The 20,822-nt window shown below is 42.0% G+C and overlaps 1 protein-coding gene across 2 annotated transcripts in view; it reads right to left on the reverse strand.

Annotated features, from left to right (window-relative positions):
- NEB (nebulin) overlaps window positions 1-20,822 on the reverse strand; it is a 189,642-nt gene that overhangs the window by 45,740 nt on the left and 123,080 nt on the right. For both annotated transcript variants that reach the window (XM_040971562.1, XM_040971563.1), the window contains 26 exons: window positions 18,293-18,397; window positions 17,880-18,191; window positions 17,016-17,120; window positions 16,373-16,471; window positions 16,111-16,212; window positions 15,868-15,975; window positions 14,874-15,185; window positions 13,493-13,597; window positions 13,299-13,403; window positions 12,798-12,902; window positions 11,961-12,068; window positions 11,717-11,830; window positions 11,133-11,330; window positions 10,667-10,771; window positions 9,818-9,922; window positions 9,610-9,714; window positions 9,207-9,314; window positions 6,269-6,382; window positions 5,778-5,975; window positions 5,367-5,471; window positions 4,653-4,757; window positions 3,683-3,790; window positions 2,646-2,750; window positions 1,582-1,689; window positions 959-1,063; window positions 756-860 (listed from right to left, as the gene is read on the reverse strand). In XM_040971562.1, coding sequence (XP_040827496.1) covers window positions 756-860; window positions 959-1,063; window positions 1,582-1,689; window positions 2,646-2,750; window positions 3,683-3,790; window positions 4,653-4,757; window positions 5,367-5,471; window positions 5,778-5,975; window positions 6,269-6,382; window positions 9,207-9,314; window positions 9,610-9,714; window positions 9,818-9,922; window positions 10,667-10,771; window positions 11,133-11,330; window positions 11,717-11,830; window positions 11,961-12,068; window positions 12,798-12,902; window positions 13,299-13,403; window positions 13,493-13,597; window positions 14,874-15,185; window positions 15,868-15,975; window positions 16,111-16,212; window positions 16,373-16,471; window positions 17,016-17,120; window positions 17,880-18,191; window positions 18,293-18,397 — 3,354 coding nt within the window. The remainder of the gene's footprint in view (window positions 1-755; window positions 861-958; window positions 1,064-1,581; window positions 1,690-2,645; window positions 2,751-3,682; window positions 3,791-4,652; window positions 4,758-5,366; window positions 5,472-5,777; window positions 5,976-6,268; window positions 6,383-9,206; window positions 9,315-9,609; window positions 9,715-9,817; window positions 9,923-10,666; window positions 10,772-11,132; window positions 11,331-11,716; window positions 11,831-11,960; window positions 12,069-12,797; window positions 12,903-13,298; window positions 13,404-13,492; window positions 13,598-14,873; window positions 15,186-15,867; window positions 15,976-16,110; window positions 16,213-16,372; window positions 16,472-17,015; window positions 17,121-17,879; window positions 18,192-18,292; window positions 18,398-20,822) is intronic.

The following is a 20,822-nucleotide window of genomic DNA, read 5'->3' on the forward strand; positions in this document are numbered from 1 at the left end:
AATTGTTCTACTTTATTGTTATTTTTAAGTATCTTACTTTCCCTAATTTATAAATCAAGCTTTATCCTAGGTATATATGGATAGGGAAAAAAAACAGTGTATAAATATCTGTAGAATTTGGTACCATGCAGAGTGGGGTAGCTACTGGGAATCTTGAAACTATCCTCTGTAGATAAAGAAAGTCTACTTTCATTTTAATTCAACAGATCCACTTTGTGTTCCGTTTTATTGGCTTGCATCCGAATCAATCAGGTTTCTTCACTTAAATATCTGACTCTGGGCTTAGAATAATAGAATGATGTCAGTGTTATCCTCTATCAATGGGAGAAAAGCAGAGGTTGAATGGATGTGTCCTTAAAGAGATGGGAGCATCCAAGGAAAATTTTAAAGTGAAGTGAAGTGGGAAGTTACTCAGGGAGCTAGGAGTGGGTGTTTGCAGGATGAAGTCGTTAACATGATCTGGATATGACTACTCAGAATGGGGGTGGTAGTGACACAGCACAGAATATAGGTGGTGGTCACAGGAGACTGAGAATGGTGGTAACTCTACCCATTTCCAAAAAGCCCTCACCACTGTTGCCATGGCTGGAGAACACTGGAGTTCCACTTATCCTCCATGTCACCTCCCCCTGTACACTCAGTGATTGAAGTACTCCACGGAGAAGGAGGTACACAGACCACCAGGGTCTCAACTGCTGTAAACAAGGCTGCCCTTTGACCAGACTTCTCCAAAGAGAGTCCCACGAGATGCTTACGTCACTGGTGATGTCTCCCACGTAGCGGCAGTGCAGCACTTCGGGTGTGTACGGCAGGGAGATCATGTGGCCCTGCATCTTGAAGAAGTCTGATTTGTAGATCAACTAGAGGAAAGCACGGCAAGAACCAGAAACACAGTTAGAGCCCAGGTGGTCTCATCCCTGCATCCCGCAGCCTCTCCTCCCTCGCTCATGTTACTCACCTCACTGACAGCTTCCTGTGTCTTTTTGACCTGGCGAATTTCTGGAGTGTCAGGAGTGGTGTGAATCTTGTCTTTAAGCTTGTGGTACAGTTCTCTGTACAGTCTCTGCATTAGGGGAAAAGTCATTTCAGGAGTTTAGGACTGACAAGCCTATCTATCAAATACTTCACACACAGAGCAGAAAAAGATTCTTGGAAATGATGGAGATAAAAGAGAAAAATGATAATTATTAATTTAGGCAGATATTTCTGATTAAGTCTTTCACTTTCTAATAGGTGGTTGCATAGTTGGATCAGATATACAAATAGCTGATGTGGAAAACCAGGGTCATGAATCATACCAAAACATTCTTATCAAAGATTTCTGAAAACAAGTATCAAAAGAAGAAATTCTTTCTTTAGAAGGAGTTTGCTTCATAATAACTATGGAACTGAGTTTCTGAAAATACACTTCAAATACAGAGAAAACACTGCTAAGAGTACCATTTAAAAATGGCGATACAAAGGATACTCTTACTTTGTGTGGACATGTACATTTACAACTGAAATACAATTAATTCCTACTCCACTTCAAAATCACAGTCTTTGAAAATCAGTATATCCCCCCAGTGACATTCATAGTACCTCGCTGGTAACTTGGTTGACTCTCCGGACGTTGACAAACGGCACATCATTGGGGCCGAGAGTATACCCATTTGCCTTCATGTGCTCATAAACTTCCTTGTACTTAAACTGCAAAAGCAAAGTCAGAATGACAATGACGATGTGTAAAGAGAACTGCAGTGCATTTCTCGACTAGAAAAAAGAGGTCACCTTCATTTGAAAATTGTTTTCCATGAATTAAGAAAAGCCAGGGACACAGCATCTATCCTTATTTTGGCCTTGAAAAATCTTTGTTGGCTACTAAAGCCTTGTCTAAAAATGAGTAAGATTCAGTCCTCCTTAGGTGAAATCCATTTGTAGCACCCTATGTACAATTTTACCCTATGTAAAATGCAAGAAAAAAATCTGTATTTTGGCCCCAATATGACTAAAAAATTAGGAAATGCCAAGATAGAATAATACTCTTTTAATGTTGAATGGCTTTCTGAACTGACTTTCACATGACACATTACATTGTCACATCGTTAAGATCTCTGCTTTGGAAACACTAATGGGTCACAGGCTAGGGACTCTGCCTGGCCAGCAGAGTTGAATCCCAAGACCCTGAGGGCAGCCTGGACGAGTTGATTCTTCAGCTGATGACTGCTTTACAAGTGTGGTCTGCAGGCCAGTCACTGGGTTGACCAAAGTTCTCTAGGTTTTGTGCATGGGGTAAATACACCAAGTTCCAAGGGTAATATCAGAGCCAACACTCCAACACTTAGGCAAGCTGCAGGCAGTGAGAGTATACGAAGTTTCAATTCTAGACAATGGTCTGGGATGGTTCAAATTGCTTCTGTGCCAAGAATGTGGGCCCTGAGCCAGGTTACCCACGAACGTTATATTTTATCCCACGGCTTGCCTCCCAGCCACTGACTTGTAAAAGCAACTAACTTGGTAGATGTCCCCCCACTCTCCCCTGCCCCACTCCCCCCTGCCCCTACCCCCACCAAATATGTGACTGGAAAGCAAGACAAAACTATTAGTTAACTGCTATTCCTTCCCACTCCAATCTTGGACCCCAACCTTAGGAGGAGACCACTCACATAACTGCTCATGTAACGGATGTCTTTGTTGTGCTTGAAGTGAGGGGTATCTCCAGGAAGCCGATATCCAGTGGGCAGAGTGCGAAGGCTGGTTTTGTAAAGATTCTGCCGAAATGAGGAAAAGCAAGTAAAATGACATCTGGCCTCAATAATATCTGAGGTACACAAATCATACACAACTCATGCTGGAGTTTTTGATCGGATACTTAATGTGCTTGTGCTCACGGAATTGATTTCAGAAGAAATCAGATAAGATCCAAACGTGCTAAACTACTGTTTTAGAAAAAGGAACTATGCAAGAAATGTCACACTTCCATGGCCAGTTGATGGTGTGGTATCTAGGAAGAAATGAGGAAATACAGACAAGAAGGCAGCCAAGCTCCACCTCTGTCATTAACTGCACCCACGGGTTATCCTCCGGCCATTAGCATTCCCAGAGGAGACATCGTCATGTCTTGGCCTCAGACTATGAAGAAGCTGGGAGGCTATGAAGGAAGCAGATTCACACAGAGGGGAGGTAGGAGGCGCTCCAGTCTGTGACCTCCCATGCTCTGGCTCTCAACGGGAGAGCTAGGGATCAAGGACACTGCTAAAATATTAAAAACCAAAGTATCTGTAAATTCAAGATGGTAAATACCATGAAAAGTTGAGACTAAAGCAGTACCCATGGGAACTCTAACAGGGAGATTAAAATATATGGATGGGTTCCAGATTCTTTCTCTTCAGAAACTCAACAGCAATTTTCAGCATTAGCTTCTACTATTTAGTAGCCTTTGGGGATGCTGTGCCTTGTTTCTGTCACATTGATTTTAGGTTTCTTGAAAGAAGAGAGTGTATTTGTCTCTTTCTTTGTAACTTGTAAATATTGCTTCAAAAATGCCTATGCATTATTTATTGAATTGCTTGATAGGAAGATCCTGTTTGTAAAAGGGAAGACTTCACAAGGTCAGGCCACAAGAGTGCCCAAGCTAAGGTGGCTTTTACAGAGGCCAGGGCCCTGAGCCTCTGCTGGGCCCTCTTGAGTTTGTTGTGCTCACCTCACTCTGGAGCTTGTATGCATGGAGGGCCCGGTCCAGATCCACAGTTGTTGTGGTTGGTGCCACTTTGCCTCTGACACTGTGCACATAGTCATAGTGGTAGACAGCCTGTGGGCAGACAGAAAGAGTGAAGCCATTTGGACCTCAGTGGCATTGTTAGAAGGAGGCCAAGTAAATGGGAACCCACATCTCTCTTTTGAAAATGCCAAAGGTGGCCTTCTTCATTCTGCAAAGAGGACTGCATCTGATCTACCACTGCATCTTACCTAAGAGATCTGAGCCAAGGTGTGGCCCACTTATGCTGAGAAATAAGTGGAAGCAATGGGTCAGACATCGGAAGAGGCAGCACCAGCATTTCACTGATAGAAGTTCCAAACTAATAGATCTCAACATTCTAACTGCCTAGTGAGACCTAATATTATGGGCCAATATTGTTAATTCCCCACCACCCCAACAAAAACCTGCCACTTGGGAACTGCCTAGGATGCAGTTCCACCTTAGCTTCCAATCCAGTTCCCTGTTAATGCACCTACTAATCCAGGAGTAGACAACCCGCGTGTTTGGACCCCTGCCACTCACACATGGGAAACCAGGAGGGAGTTTTAAGCTCCTGGCTCTTTCCAGGTCCACTCCCTGCTACTGAAGGCATCTGAAGAGTAAATCACTGGATGAAAACACACACACACAAATGCTCTCTCTCTCTCTCCTGTCACTCTACCTTCCAAACAAATTAAAAAAAAATTTTTTTCCAAAAATGAAAAACAGGATCTTGTCTGCGTTTTCTGCTCTGTGTCAGGCAATGAAGTGAGTCTTTACATAGAAGCACTTTCTACTTTTCACAGGAGGATGCTGAGGCCCACAGGGCTTAAGTGCTTTTCACAAGTTTCGTGCATGTGAAGCCCAATCTCTGGTTGGGCGCTGGCCCTGTCATTATCACTGCCCACAGTAACACCCCTCAGGGACCACTCACGTCACTTAGCTGCTTCCCACTCTTGACAGCCTGCACGTAGACTGGTGTATCTGTGACCAACTTGTAGTCATTCCTCGTTTTCTGTACATGAGCTTTGTACTTGATCTGCCAAAGCAAAGGAAACAAGGCTGTACTGCATCATTCATTATACTCAATATTGCTAAATTTCAATGTTTGCCTCTGTCAGCACTGACTCAGCAAATAAGGCTGTTTATGAATTTTTTTATCAGCAGTACCTCATATTTAAGTGGGGGCTTCTAGAATTTTTTGGAAGTCTTAGTGATTGCTCTTCTTGGAAAGTTAAGCTTTCTTACTGACATTTTCATTATAATATTTATTTGCCTGGCAAATTCACTCCTTCCAATGAGACTCCGTCTTTAGTGTCATAAATTCCCAACAAACAGAAATTTTCCATGAAAATTATGTGCTCAGTAACATTTCTGTAACAGTCCAGAGTGGAGAGAGAAGCCAAGCATCCCTCCTCCATTGAGGATGATGACACAGCTGGACTGCACTGTTTAGGAGGAGAGTCAAACGCCACCTACGAAAAGACTACTCTCACCACAGTGCCTTTCCCCAGCTCTACCATCCTCCACGTGTCTTCACCCATAGCTGCTCTGTGACAATATCCCTATTTCACTTATCTTTTGCTCGACTCCAGGCTGTATAAAATGGAAAAATACAACTAAACAAAGCAAAACAAGGCAAACTCACATCGTTGCGTAGGTCATAAGCATGTTTGGCATGGAGAATTTCAGGAGTGTCCCAGACATAGCAACCAATGCCTTTCAGCCAGTTGAGATCATCTTTATACACAATCTGGAAGATTTCAACAGATGGAGGGAATCAGAGAGGAAAAAAATGACCATGACTTTAACACTAAGAATACAGACTCACTCTGGACCCAGGTGCCATTGCATATTAGAAATCACAAGGTAGTAAGCAAAATAAGATTGTGGCTGCAATAGAAATACCCACATGTGGACAATGCAGCCGTGGGACTGCATCAGAATCAAATGAGGCCCAGGACACATAGGAAAGCAAGAGTGAAAAAGGCAGAGATGAAGCAGCAGGTGAGTCAGGGATGGGACAGAGGTGGGAGAACAGCATTGACAATGGGCTTACATCGCTGATCTGGTCTGTGACTTTCCTGACGTGACTGTTGACTTGTAAGTCGGGGTGGCAGATCCACTCATGGAGGTGCAGGCGGTAATCAACCTCACTGACTTTCTTCTGAGAATCCTTGGCAGTCACCATCTCTACCATGTCAGGCACAATGTTGATTTTCATCTTGTTCTTTTCGTAAACTGATCTATAGAGGCGCTGTGGGATTAAAATTGCATGCCAGGAAATTATGCTAACCAGTCATGGCTACACATGCCTTGCTAAGACACAGAAGATGACAAGGGGATCAAATGACAGGAATTGAGGGCAAGGTGGGGACAACACTTTTTATAGGTTAGAATCAAAGAGAATATTTTAAAAATCAACATCAACTGGAAAACGCTTCGTCTCTGATCACATGCACAATCCCTGTTTCTTTTCACTGTTCCAATTTACAAAGCGAGGCTGTTTTAGTTGGTCTCAGTGTGAAGCAAAGTTTTGGCGTTACTCACATCAATGTTAAGCTTGCCAACTCTGAGGCACCGAGCTGTGTTTGGGTCATCTTCAACACTTTTTGGTAAAGTATAGAGAGCTTTGAACTTTTCATATTCCTCCCGATATTTGATCTGTAAAGAAAAAAGGAAGAGCACAGCTTTAGAGAGCCCAATTGGCCCTCAGTGCCCACACAGGATTAGGTCCAGAATCTGCCCCCAACACCAAGATGTAAAATCTAACTTATATAAAATGGCACAGCATTTGTATATACTCTCCACAATTCTCCTTTACACTTTAAATCACATCCTGATTACTTGAAACACCAAACATGAGTACATGTCAATGCTATGTAGTTCTATACCATACAGAAATGACACTAATAGCTATTGTGTGACAATGCCTATTTGAATACCGGTAATACAACAGTTACCACGACCAACTCAATTTTAAGGTTGTGCAATATTAAAATAATCTTTGTGACAATAACTTACTATCATAAGGGGAAAAATCTGCTCAGGAATCTCTTTGCTTTTTATAACTTGAACTTCCTTGAATTTCAATTTCCATGAAGTTTTTTTTTATTCCAAAATATCATTATGGCCAACTTCTAGGGCAGGGGAGAAATTTTTATATTTGTTTTTGCCTTTTAAAAGATTTGTTTAGGGCCTGATGTGGTAGCCTAGTGGCTAAAGTCTTCACCTTGCATGCCCGGGATCCCATACAAGTGCCAGTTCTAACCCCAGCTGCTCTTCTTCCCATCCAGTTCCCTGCCTGTGACCTGGGAAAGTAGTCGAGGATGGCCCAATGCCTTGGGACCCTGCACCCATGTGGGAAACTAAGAAGAAGCTCCTGGCTTCGGATGGCTCGGCTCCAGCCGTTTCAGCCATTTGGGGAGTGAATCAACCAGTGGGTTTCTGTCTCTCCTTCACTCTAGAAATCTGATTTTTCAATAAAAATAAGTAAATATTTTTTAAAAATAGAAAAAATTTATTTATTTGAAGGGCTGAGCTAGAGAGAGAAGTTGTGAGAGACAGAGAGAGGGAGGCAGGTTGAGGATGGGAAGGAGGAGAGCTGTCTTCCATCCACCAGGTCACTCCCCAGTTGGCTGCAATGGCCAGAGTCAGGTCAGGCTGAAGCCAGGAGTCAGGAGCTTTATTCAAGTCTTCCATGTGGGTTCAGCAGCCCAAGTCCTTCAGCCATCTTTTGCAACTTTCCCTGAAGCATTAACAGGGTGCTCAATTGAAAGTGGAACAGCCAAGACTCAAACCACCTGAGTCACCGTCATATGACTTTAATTCATGTTGCTACAGTGCTGACCCTCTGGGAAGAAATTTAATTCTTTATTCATGTTGCCTTTTAATGAATGGTCCAAAACCATATGAACCAGGGGACAAGGCCAAGATGGGAAGCCTAAATCCAGCATATGAAGGAAAAATAACCATCCTCCTACAACCAGAGATCCACATCTCGGTGAAAACAGGGGGAGATGGGAGGGCTTGGATCAGAATTCCAGCAAAGCTTTTCAATGACTGGAAACCAACCAAAATTTCCACCAGAAGCTTCTAGAATAGAAAATTCCAGCTTCTCACATACATCATTTCTCAACTGCAAATCAGACATTCTTCAAAGAAACTTTTTTTAAAAAAAATAAAAGCATACGTTTGGAATTCTTTTGAAGGATTCACTTCTGTATTCTCAACCTTGTTAAAAGCAGTTGCTCAACAACCAAGGAAAAAGCCTTTGCCAGGCTCTGTGAATCCTGTCCTCTAAACTCCTTGTTGTGAGTGAAAACTTGGCTCTTGCAGGCTACTGTGTTTGCAGTCCTCCAAATACAATTGGGTCTAGGTAAAATTATTTACCATCATTTTTCCTTTAAGTAAACATTAAAATAATTATATTATCCCTTGAGCTCTTTTTTTTCTAAACTGGGAAACTCCACATCCATTAGAGATTTGTGGAGTTGGTGCACTGGGGCACTAGCACCTTAATGAGTAGAACAGAACTGAGATAATCAGAACGCATGGTCTAGTATAGCAGTAAGTGTTTGTTGGTGGGACATTTATGCCAGGAGGGATTTAGATAAATTCAGTTGTGTGTGTTGACTCTCTCGCCATGGGCATGAAAACACAAGGTTGAGAAATAATGATCTACAGTGTTACACAAACTGTTCACAATTAAGACATAGGCTGTAGCTGATGTTTCTGATGAGAACTGAGATCATCAGAGCTGTAACGAAGGTACAGGGAATTTTACAAGAAAGGTTTACTGAAGTGATTAGGGTTTGAAGTCACAAGACTTTACCCTGTATTTAAACAGCGCATGTGACTTCCCACCAGTGCTGTCCCTGGGAGGCAGTCAGTCGTGGCCCATGTCAGTGTGTTCCTGAGTATGGGAGACCTGCATTGCATTCCCAGTTCCTGATTCTGGCCTCAGGCTAGCCCCTGCGTTTGTGGGCAGTAAGGGAGTGAGCCAGCAGTTAAGCTTGTACATTTTCTCCTCCTTTCCCCCCAACTCCTCAAATTAAGAAAAGGCAGGATTTCCAAAGATTTAATCAGTTTCCTCTTTCATTGTTACAAAAATAACTACCTCCTATTTCATCAATTTATTTGCAGAGGGCATAACTGCATATCCATTGATTATTTTAACTCCAAACCCACATACTTCTGATGACCAAGAGAGTTTTCTGTGTGCAGTGTTATGACTCCCACCTTTCCTCACCTCCCACACCTGGCACCTGCATACAGGCAGCCTCAAGGGTCCCAGCTAGTTGTGTGTGGACTATGGGGCCAAGAGGAGGCACTGAGCATACAAATTCTGTGACCACCTAGCATCTGGAATGATTAGATGGTATACAGAGGTAGTCCCAGGGGGCACTTCTGGCAGCATAGCAAGTTGTAGGGGTGGGGAGGAGGAGCAGGTGGAGAGGACAGCCGGCTGTGTTTGGACTCAACTTACATGGCTGGCCAGGTGCTTCTGGTTCTTGGCATGCGTCAGGGACAAGGTGCTGGTTGGCAGGATGTAGCTGGTGGCTTTCACTTTGTTCCAGGCCTCCTTGTACAGGTTCTGGAAGGTTACAAGGCTCATGAATATGAGAGAATACATTCTGCTTAGCTCCCAGGAACAAGTGTTTCCTCTTTCTTTCCCAGCCACTCCCTACCATCTTCAAGTTCTCTCTTCAGCTCTGGACTTATATCCATGCAATGATTTTGAGATAAAATAATAATTTGAAAATCTATGGATAAAAATATGGAAAATCCAATGGAAACAGGGTCCCTGCTCTTTTTCTGATAATCTCAGAAGGGGCAAAGGTGGCTCAAATCCAAGGGACTAAACAAACAAACAAAACCCCTCAACTCACGCTGCTGTACAGATCTTTCAGATTCTTGGTTCTGTCATAATCCACTGTTTCAAGAACTGTCGTGTATTTGTCCTTGATCTGATGGTAATTTTCTTTATATTTCACCTACCAACACATAAAAGAAAACCCTATGTTATTCACATCTGCTGTTGGAAACCATGCCAAGGCAAGAAAGTTCTCCCCGAAAGAGAAGCCCAGAAAGACGCACCTCGCTGGCGTTAATGCCACTTTGAAGAGCAGTCACGTAAAGCGGCGTATCGGTGACCAGGTTGTAGTTTTGCAAATTTTCTTTACCTGCAGCGGTGTATTGTAGCTGTGGAGAGAAACAAAGGTTACAAAAAAAAAAAAAATGACCAAGTTCAGACCCACTATCAGCTTTGTGCCATTGAGAAGTGTCATTTCTAGGAGTGTTTCACTCCTAACCAAGATGCTGTCTGTCCCTCACACTTTGTGTGGTTGCCAAAATGCATCATTGCTCTGGCCCAAGAGAGGGGTGTGGATCTTCGCCAGGCATCCTTTTTCCCTGTGTTGTTCTCCCACTTCCATCCACTACTCTCCTTAGCAACTCCTCAATTCCAGCATCCAATTGGGTCTGCCCTATCAGAATGAAATCAACCTGTTGGGGAGTTTTCCAGAGAACTCTTCTATGCTCCAAAACACATCTACTTGTGTTCAAAGTATGCTTTCTTATCAAATGCCCTGTGACTTAGCCTGATGAACTAAGGTAAGGATATTGAGAGTAGTTTACTATCAAATGCATGTGGGATGACTTTCTGTAATGAAAGAGATGGCCTTAAGCCATAGGAGATGCCATGGAAAAAGTCTAGCAGCAAAACAGGCAACCAGGGGGCCAGGAGTTGGAGTGGGAAAGAACTTTACTTTCCTAAGACCATGTACAGGGACAACATTCATATGTATGTATGTATGTATGTATGTATGTATGTATGTATGTATGTATGTATTTTTGCCTGAGCATGAGAGAACCTGACCATCAAACCTCATCATGAGTTCCAATGACCCATAAGAGAAGCTGGTCCTTCCAGCAACTTCAGCTTACCTGACTCTGGAGGTCATATGATTTCTTGGCATGGAGAATCTGGGGTGTATCCCACACGTAGCAGCCAATGCCTTTCAACCAGTTCAAATCATCTTTGTACACATTCTGCAAGAAAGAAAAAAACAGTGAAAGGTTGGCAGTATCCTGATTTTACAGTTGAACATTTTGATCCTTTCCTCTTAGCCCTTCACAGTCCTTAGTGCTCACAGACACTGGATGGGCTTTTTTCCAGCTAGAAGGTCTTAAAGTCCCTGCCTAGGAAGCTGAAGAGTCCTAGACATATGAAATGCTTCACAAGTGTGTCATTATGGAGCACAGGGTATTCTTACAGCCTACCGTTGTAGTTCATGGCACTCTGTGGTGAAAGCAGCAGAGTTTGGGAACATAGGGATAATTAGAGAATAGCAGACTCGGGCAGGGCTGGGTAAGCCTATAATCAGATCACACAGCAGAGAGGACAACATACATCACTGATGATCTCCTGGGCGTTTCGGGCATGTATCACATTAGGTTCTTCAGGAAGGGAAGTCCACTGGTGAAAGTAGTGTCGATACTCCAGGTCACTGAGGATGTACTGGCACCTTTTAGCCAATACGTGGTTCATCATATCATTGGGGATATGAACATTTGCTTTGGTATTCTCATAATCTCTTCTGTAGTTCAACTGAAAAAAAAACGATTTTCAAAGATGAAAATTAGGAATGGAAATGCAAATTATGCAAATATTTTTTAAGCCTTCTTTCCAAAAATACATCTATACTTCGAAAATAGGGGTTAAAAATGATGCATGCTTCACTATATTTTTCTAGTGTTAAAATTTCCCATAAGAGTCCTGAGTGTGACACTAGAGGACAGAAATGGAGAGAGGAGGCACACAGCCTTCAAGGGTCCCCAGGTTGGCAGACAGGGTGCAGAAAACCTGCAGAGTGAGTCTTTGCACCCCACTCCATTTTCCCAGCTAATCTTGAACTAAAGAGCAATTTACAAGTGGGCAAACGCACTGCATGCTGAAGGTACATGAATCCCGCACTAAAGCAAACACTGGCTTACCACACTCCTCATTTTTTGGAAATCCAGGCAGTGAACAACACCAGGGAACTCACTGATCTCTTTTCCAGCCAAATAATGACCTTTTTGTTTCTCATATGTTTCTTTGTATTTAAGCTGTGAAGTGGGTTCAACAATGAGAATTAATGGAATTCTCCAATAGCCCCTTGCTTCCCCACTCCCCTGCTGTGCAACCCCTGTCCCCATGAACACCCCCAAACCTAAGAGAGGAAAAGGTCACACTGACCTCACTGTTCACCAGATCGGCATGCTTGGCTCCAACGATGGGAATGTAGCGCTCATCCAGGGTGTAACCATAGGCTTTGGTTCCCTCCCATGCCCCTTTGTACAGTATCTAGAGCCAAGAAACTCGGTTAGTAAAAAGTTTGCCTTTGACTTCTTTCATATATCACTACAACAACCAGTAAAATCCAGGTATCCAAGTAAAACCTTTCTGCTCAAGGCAAGGTTGAAATTTTTCAAGCCCTTAGGGTAACTACCTAAAACAGGGTAGTTATTTGGCTCAACAGAGGCAATTATATTTACAATTCCAGTAAAAATACAAGACATTTGGACACAGAGATAGCATCACCAGTGATTGCTCCCCGTTGGGCATACATATAAGGATTATCTTCTTCCTTTGAACAGGCTGAATTTTGGAGAACAAGCATTTGTTGGCTGGAGATATTTGTGTGTGATTGCTAAAGGGGAACCATTTTTCTTCCCTTTGCTCTTCACATATCTGCTCAGTGCTCCAAGTACCCAGAGCCTGTACAGCACCTATTACATCCTGCATCTACTGACTTATACACCTGTTCTGCCACTGGCAGGAGCTCCTGGAGGCCTTGCCTCATTAAACTTTGCCCCTTCATGCTCCTACAGTGCCTGGCATGTCACAGGGACTCAAAAAATGCCAGCTGAATAAACACTACACACCTTGAATAGTATGCTACTTCCAACAAATTGAATGCAATGGATAGTATAGGTTGCCTTATCTGTGCAGGCATTCACAAAATCAGCAGGAGTATTAAAACTGAAAAAGGCTTAAAATTAGGATTGAATTATTGCATGAAATAGGACTTACAGTGCTGTAGAGTTTTCCCATGTCTTTGGAGTGGGAGATGTGTGGTGTATCTGGAGAAAACGTGTACTTGCCCTTGGCTTTATTAAATGTTTCTTTGTATTTTACCTAAGGAATCAAAGCAAAATCAAACCTTTTGAATATTAAAGATGTATTTATGTTTTCTTAGGATCTATCTAGTAACACAATAATCAGTTAGCATTTAGAGATTAGAACTAGCCAATTTGTTGGATCTTGGTCAATTTTAGCTAACAGAATAATTTGAACATGAAATATATATATACATACACACACACACACACATATATATACACACACCATATACACATGTATATTTAGAGGTGGGTACAGATCACCTTCTAGTGAATTAAGACCTCCTCCTCCCAAAGACTTTGTTATGCTTTCCCATCTTTGCTGTGTATTTCTTAGAAGGAATTATCTAAAGTTAAGCTCATCTATTCAGTGATATTATGAACTCCCCAGCATAGATAAATGCAAACTTACATCACTCTGGTTGACTGCATTAATCTTGGCCAGAACAATCTCAGGAGGATCCACGACACTTGTAAAGTTAGGGTAGTTGTCCAGAGCATCTTTCTTGTATTTTATCTGCAAATAGAGATGAGTGTGACAAGTCTTTCCCCATAGCATACCCATCCCTATACAAGCAGATTAGAAAAGGAACCAACATGGCATACCTGATTCACCATTTCCTGGTTCCTAGTAACCCGTACATGATCCACAGAATCGAGAGGGATCCAGCCAATGCCTCGGAGCCACTCCAGGTCCGCTTTGTAGACATTCTGAGAACAGGAAGGGGAATATGATGACCGAGTAAATGACACAGTTACGCGCTGCAGATCTCAAACTTCTTTTCTCAGAAGTTTTTTTAAAAAGGATTTTGGCATAGTTCTTGCCTCATTCATTCAATTTATTTCATTATTTCACCTGACTCTTCAGCCTGTAATTGGGCAACAGACCCTGTGCTTGGTGCTTTGAGGAAATCAGTAAAGAGCAGAATGGGAGTGGAGAGAATTTATTCACTGACTGTGAAGCAATTAAGTGCTGTGAGAGCAACATCACTCTATGCAGTGGAGTCAAGGCCATAAGAAAGGCTTTACCAAGTAGATTGCAATTTTAGATGAACTTGGTACACTTAGTTATATACAACCAGGTGCTATGTCTGGATTACATGAAGAAATTCACACAAATGCTTGTGCATTTGCAGGCATGTGGGAGGCACCTCCTCTGGTCTGGCCACGCCTGTCTCTGCTTACTCCTGTCCTAGCTCCTGAAGATAATTGGATTGAAGTTCCATGCCAATCCTTCTGTTGGTGAGGTGGATGGTCAAGTCCAGCACCTAGGCAGCATCAGCCTTCGAGTTCCTGTTTCCATTTTCATAAAGAGCAGGAGACAGGTAAGCATGAGAACAACTAAGTCAAGTGTATTATGTTTCTGTTATGCTGCTCCGGATGCCTCGAGGCAGGTAGAGACTTCAGTGGGAGGTGGCCTATGCCATGTTCTTTGTCCTAGTTTTACCCAGGCTTTGCATGAAGGATACTGGGCCATTGTTGCAGCTTAATCAGTAATTGGTTTCTGTTTTTTAATTTGATTCCTTGCAAGTAATCCCTTCATAACTGCTTTGAGGAATGAGACGCTTAGCAAAGCAGGAATGAGGCATTCTTATGTCCTGGACTATTCTGTCATCTAACAATAAAATCCACAAGTCATTTTGACTCCCACTCAAGTCAGCTATTACTTAAAACCAGATGTTGTTTCCCCATGTGAAGGAGAGAGGAGATGCTGATAGCAGAAATACTGCCAGAGCAGCACATCTTAAAAAATTTATTTTAAAGAATAGATGTTGAAAATTATTCAGAAATGCAGTCAGTAGGCAAAAACATTTATCAACACTGCCCTTGATCTTTCTCTACTCTCTATCCTCACCAGTTCTTCCAGGAATATACCAAGAAGAATTTATGGCTCAACGTTTCAAAGCTGGTGCTTCTGGAATGCTGTTTATCAACCTCAGGGAGCACTCTCCACTGCTTAGATAATGAAAGAACAGGAATCACTTACATCGCTCTGTAGGTCATAGGCCTTCCTTGCCTGAATCACATCATTTTGGTCGGGATGACATGTCCACTGGTGCAGGTAATTACGATAATCGATGTCACTGACAAGGGTCTGCCCTTCCTTGGCAGCCACAACGGACACCATATCAGCAGGTATGTTGATTTTGGCCTTTGTTTTGTGATAGTCCTCTTTGTAAAGTCTGTCATTCTGGATCTGGCCTGCATGCTCAAACCAAACCAGTTTAGGATCATCTCTCATTGTTGGAACACCGACATAGTGACCTCTTTGCTTCACATGCTCAGCTTTGTATTTCAGCTGGTGGGAAGAAGAGATGAGATTTCACCAGCTTTGACAAACACACAAGGTGAAAGGGGCTCAACCACTGGCTAAAGAACACTAGGAAACTCACCCAACCAGCTCTCTGAGTGCTCCCTGCCCTGGAACTAATACCAGGAAGGAAGGGAAGGAAGGGAAAGAGGAGGGAGGAAAAGAAAGGAGGAGAAAGAGGAAAAGTAGGAGGAGGAGGAAAAGGAGAGGTGAAAAAGAAAAAAAGGAGGAAGAGGAAGAGGAGAAGGTGAAGAAGAGAAGAGAACAGGAGGAAGAGGAGGAGAAGGAGAGAAGAAAGAAAGAAGGGAGGAAGGAGAGGAAGAGGGAGAGGAGGGGAAATAAAGAAAAGGAGAAAAGCAAATCTTTTTAAAGTAAGAAAAAAACAGTGTCCTTCCATCCTGGTAATGGTTTTATTTGGTGGTCTACAGATTTAGGGAGGGACACAGAATTTAAAAGATAATAAAAAACAAACAAGAGCTCTTTAAAAGGCCAGGAAAAGTGAAGAAAGCCCAAGGCCCATGGAAAAGGACTAAAACAACAGGTACTGCAACCTCCGCCTAGCCCAGTTGGGTGTGCCAAGCTATAAAGGAACGCCATGCCTTAGGCACAACTGCAGTTTTAGGTACAGGCCCAGCCTTTGCAAAGTCCAATCACAGTCGCGATGGATTACCTCACTCTGAACGTCACTGGAGTGATGAGCATGAACAAATGGCACAGCATCTGGAGGCAGGATGTAACCCGTGGCTTTTTGTTTCTCCCAGCCTTCCTTGTACAGGTTCTAAAAGATGGAGAGCCACAATAAACAGTCATGAGGAGTTGGAAGGGAGGCGTCAGTGGAGCATGTCATTTCCTACAAGTCTATGTGACCTTCCATCACCACCCAAAGTGCCAGCATCCCAGTAAAAATCCATACCTGATTCAGTATCCGTGCAGCCTCCTGGGCCGTATGCAGCAGAGGGGTTTCTGTGAGGGTGTACTTCGACTTGATAGAATTCCAGTCTTTCCGGTATTTAATCTAAAAGTAAAAGACAAGGGGAAAATGGCAATGTCAGTTAAGAAAATACGTTGTCCAGGCAATGGCTAGGATTGGTATTTTCAGGGGACAAATGCTGCATCCCAGACAGTAATGGTGCCGAGTCTAGGGCGGCAGAAATTGACAGGAACCATGTACTCACATCATCCAGGATCTCGCCACTTTGTTTTGCTGTCACATAATCAACTCTGTCATCCACTGGAGTAAAGTTGAGTGTTTCTATTTTTGTGCGATACTTTTTCTATAAGAAAGAAAGTATCTTTTAGATAATTGTCATTCCCAATCCTGAGTGAGCAAGAAAGTTTTGCAACATTTAAGGGTCCTTATTCTCTGCTAGAAGTGTGCAGTGACATACTGAATGGTATCTGCTCTGTAATTTGGCTCTCCTGTTAGCACTGTGCGGTGTATTTTACTTCCCAGAGATTTTTTTTAAAGTAGTACATTTGCTTAGCTCCCAAAGTTACATCATTTATCCTGTGTATTGCAACACATTTTTTTTTTTAACTGAGAAAATGTCTCCCAAGTGTATGGTTTTGGGAAACAGAAGAATTTTTCCATTTATTTTTTCCATATACCCAATGTGCTGGGTACTATATATGGATGCTGTCCCTTAATGTGATGGGGAAAGTAAAGGATTTAAAAAAAAAAAGATCTACATCTGGCTTAAATGACAGCAACTAACATGATTAAAACTGCTGATATGAGAAGATTCTATTTTGGTCTGTGTGTTTTTGTTCTGTCTCTTGGGAGAACTCACTGACCAGCAGGACAAAACCTTGGCGTACCTCACTGAAGATATCTGCAGCGTGCTTAGCGTGATTGACAGACACGGAGTCATTGGGCATCCACCCGATTCCACGCAGCCATTCCAAGTCAGCCTTGTAAACAGCCTGGGAAAATAAGTTTGGCATGAAGGAACAACCCTGCTCACCTTGTCCTGCTTAGCCCATCCACCGGGTGATGAAGAAACAATGTAACCCTGTGTAGGGTCTTATATTCCAGCAGCTTGGAAGCTAACTTCAGAAAATTAATCAGGATGCCAGGCAGCTTGACAAGCTGATGGATATGAGGGATCTTAAAAGTTCCCAGAAAACATACATTATTAAAGACAAAAAAAAAAAAACCCACCCCAAAACAGTGCATGTATTTCATAAGTTTTTCTACACCAAAATAAAGTTTCATTTCACTTTTCCACTAACTTTGTGAAGTGCTTGTGTATCTTTTTTGTTTAAAAAGGAACATAAATTCAGTTCCAGGGATATTCAGGCATATTCAAAACTGTAAACCATTGAAATTTTCAAGAGAAATAGAAAATCCTAGATGTGACTAAAACAATTTCCTGATGTAAAAGTCATGGCAACTTACACTTTATGAGCTCTGAGTCTACTAAAACACAATGTCTGTGCTCATATCCAGTTCATGGGCTGCCAGTATCTTACCAGATTTAAAGCTCAGTTACTGCCAACATGTGGAGCAACCATATTTTCAGTCATTTCCTTAAAGCAGATATGTAAGAAGTGTATTCACACTATCAGCTGTGTCTTGAGGGAAATTCTACCTCCACTCTGGCTTTGGTGGTCATGATACTGTACTACAAAGTCTATCTGGCAAATGACAGAAAAGGCCACACTCAAGGGCAGCCCACTCACATCGCTTTGCAGTTCATAGGCTTTCTTGGCCTGAATCACATCATTCTGGTCAGGCATGCAAGTCCACTGGTGCAGGTAATTGCGGTAATCAATGTCGCTGACCAGGGTCTGGCACTTTTTAGAATGCAAGATGGAAAGCATGTCCACCGGGCTTTGGAACTTGGTCTTCCATTTGGCCCAGTGCATCTTGTACTCTCTCTCGTTCTGAAGCTTGCCAGCTATGAGGGCCCACCGGATCCTGTTGTCATCCCTGGCTGTGAGGGTGCCCACGTAGTGTCCTTTCTGCTTCTCGTGGTCCAGCTTGTATTTATACTAAACATGAGGAAACAAAACAGAGGAATCACAGCATGTCTTCTTGACACACTCCAGGCATCTGATCAACCAGCTGAGAGATTATAAATGTCCCCACTCACATCACTGGCGATCTCCCTGGAGGCCTTGGCAGCCTGGATGGGAATAGCATCCAACCGCACATCACAGCTCATCTTCACTTCATCCCAGCCCTCACGGTAGATTTTCTAGAGATTAAAAAACAAACAAAAAAACCATCAAGCATCATTCTAGATTCACTTTGGCCAGTAATTCTCAGATCCCAGATCAAATTAACAGAGAAGAGAGAATGGGTTAAAGCAATCATTTGCTACCTTCTGGTACTGAAACATAAAGTGGTATCTGGAGTCCAGAGTTCTGGGCTTAACACGATTGCACTGCTCCCTTTGAATCACAGTCTCAATGTGCTTTGTTGTTTCTGATCTCACACAGGATGTGAAAGGGCTTTGCTTTCCCCTCCTTGGGTTCACATCTTGGCAATAAAGGGATAAACTTAGATATAAAGAGGCTATAATTGAATTTCTTCAATTTTGTAATCTGAAGAATTATACACTTTTTACATTTGTAGGTTTTGTTTCCTGGCATAGGTTTGGGAATATCAGACCTCCTGCTGAAGAAATGTTGGGTATAGCAACTGCTATATCCTTTTTAGAGACCTGAAATGGTGACAGATTTCCAGACGTGTCAAAAGATATATTTTAGTGGGCACATTCTTTACTCACAATGTCAGAGTCTAAAATAATAATTTAAATTTGAAAGTCATGGTACTCAACACAGGAGCTCCTACAATATAGCAAGAGGTAAATTCCACCTACTGATGGTTTTGTTGTTTTTACGTGCCTGAAAAACGAGGGCTTAGATGAATTTTATTCTTGCAAATTTTATCTTTTGTGCAAATTTTGAGTGGATCTATTTTAACAATGTATTCATTTTATGAATAAAAACTATTCCTCATATTTAAATATATTGTATTAAAGTACATTTAATATTAGTATTATATGCTACCCTTTTGCTACCTTATTACATGCTTTTCCTTTTTCTCCACATAAAAAAATTTGTGCTTGTCTACAGGGTCAAATTTATTTTTCCATTGAGAAGAAAAAAAAAACCCACAGGCTTTAAAGAAAATTTCTTCCCCTACTGACTTTAAAAACACAGGCAGATTCCTTAACTTTCTAAGTCCACTTTCCCATCTCATAAGGCAAAATAACAGTATGTTACTCTTGAAGCAACAACAAAGACTGTCAGTCTAATGTGCCTTTGCTTTCCTATCCAAATGGCAGAAGCAAGGGTTGGCATTGTGGTGCAGCAAGTCCTGGCTATCTGGGAATCAAACAAGCAGATTTTTCTTTCCCTACATACACTGCCTTTCAAATGAATGAGGATTAAAAAATGATAGAAGCAGTCTCAGATAGTGTCATGTTATGATTATAGTATTAATGATACCATATAAGTAAAGAAAATAATTAATTTTGGTTAGTAATTATTTGAGCAATTTTATTTCTTCCAAAATGCAAGCCATTCTAACAAAAATCTAAACATCTGAAATAACTGCTCAGCACACAGTTTGGAACACTGCTCTTGCTCATTTCATGTTATCACTGGTAGGGTTCTTTTAAGCTGAGAAATTTTTCAGACAAGGGAGCATTTGAGGTTTTCCACAATTTTCTTGCTAACAATGCCTGCGGACTGAACGGCAGGGGAGTCTATGCTGTAATGAGCAACTGCCTGCCTTTTAATGCAGCCACTTGGGAAGGCACTGCACCATGATATTCATTCTAGACTTCTACCAAATAAAACAAAACCATGTCCTAATGCTATGTTTTCTTCCCAAACACTGAAAGAATGCATTTCTCAAGTGACTCATTATGGTGGAGTTGACACAGAAGGTTGGCACCTGGTGATGATGTTTTTGCCTAACAAGCTCATTGTCTCACAAAGATGTGTTATTCTGCTGACAGGATACTAAGTTTCAAACCCTGGAGAATTGCACTGGGGTAGAACCATTCTTTTAAGGTCCTGTTTTCACATACAAGCAATCTTGGTGATCCATGTGACTGAACTATATCTATTAACGAGATTTCTTTTCTCTTCTTTTGGTTAATTCTCTTGTTTTTTTTTTCCAGGCTTAAAATAATTGCTTTTGCAAAAACAATGGTAGTTTCTTCTCTTTCTTTCCAATAAGCATCTCTTTTTATTACTTCTATGCAACTCCATTACTCTCAATGCGACGTTCCCTCAACCAGTAAATACCTCCAGCAAGTGTTCAATAATGATATTCCTGACCACTCCTGGATCAACAGAGAAGCTTACTGACCCAGGATGAGCTGGTCTTTGGCCTGAAGCTTATATTTCAGACATGCATGAAAACACGAATTCTTTGTTATTGTTAATTATACTTCAGAAGATAAGAAAGGGCACTGGTTTTTGTAACGTGCTTCTCTAAATCTGTTCAAATGAGCACATGATTTCCCTCTTCTGTCCTATTACATGATTAGTTTTTGAATGTGGACCTTTTTGGCAGTCCTGCATGATCCCCAGCTATGTGTATTATGTTATTTGAATGTATTACTGAATTCAATTTGTTAACATTGCCAATTTCCCCTTGATGGG

Source organism: Ochotona curzoniae, unplaced genomic scaffold (genome assembly GCF_017591425.1).
Source record: "Ochotona curzoniae isolate NIBS_2020 unplaced genomic scaffold, NIBS_Ocur_1.0 contig_2210, whole genome shotgun sequence".
NCBI lineage: Eukaryota > Metazoa > Chordata > Mammalia > Lagomorpha > Ochotonidae > Ochotona > Ochotona curzoniae.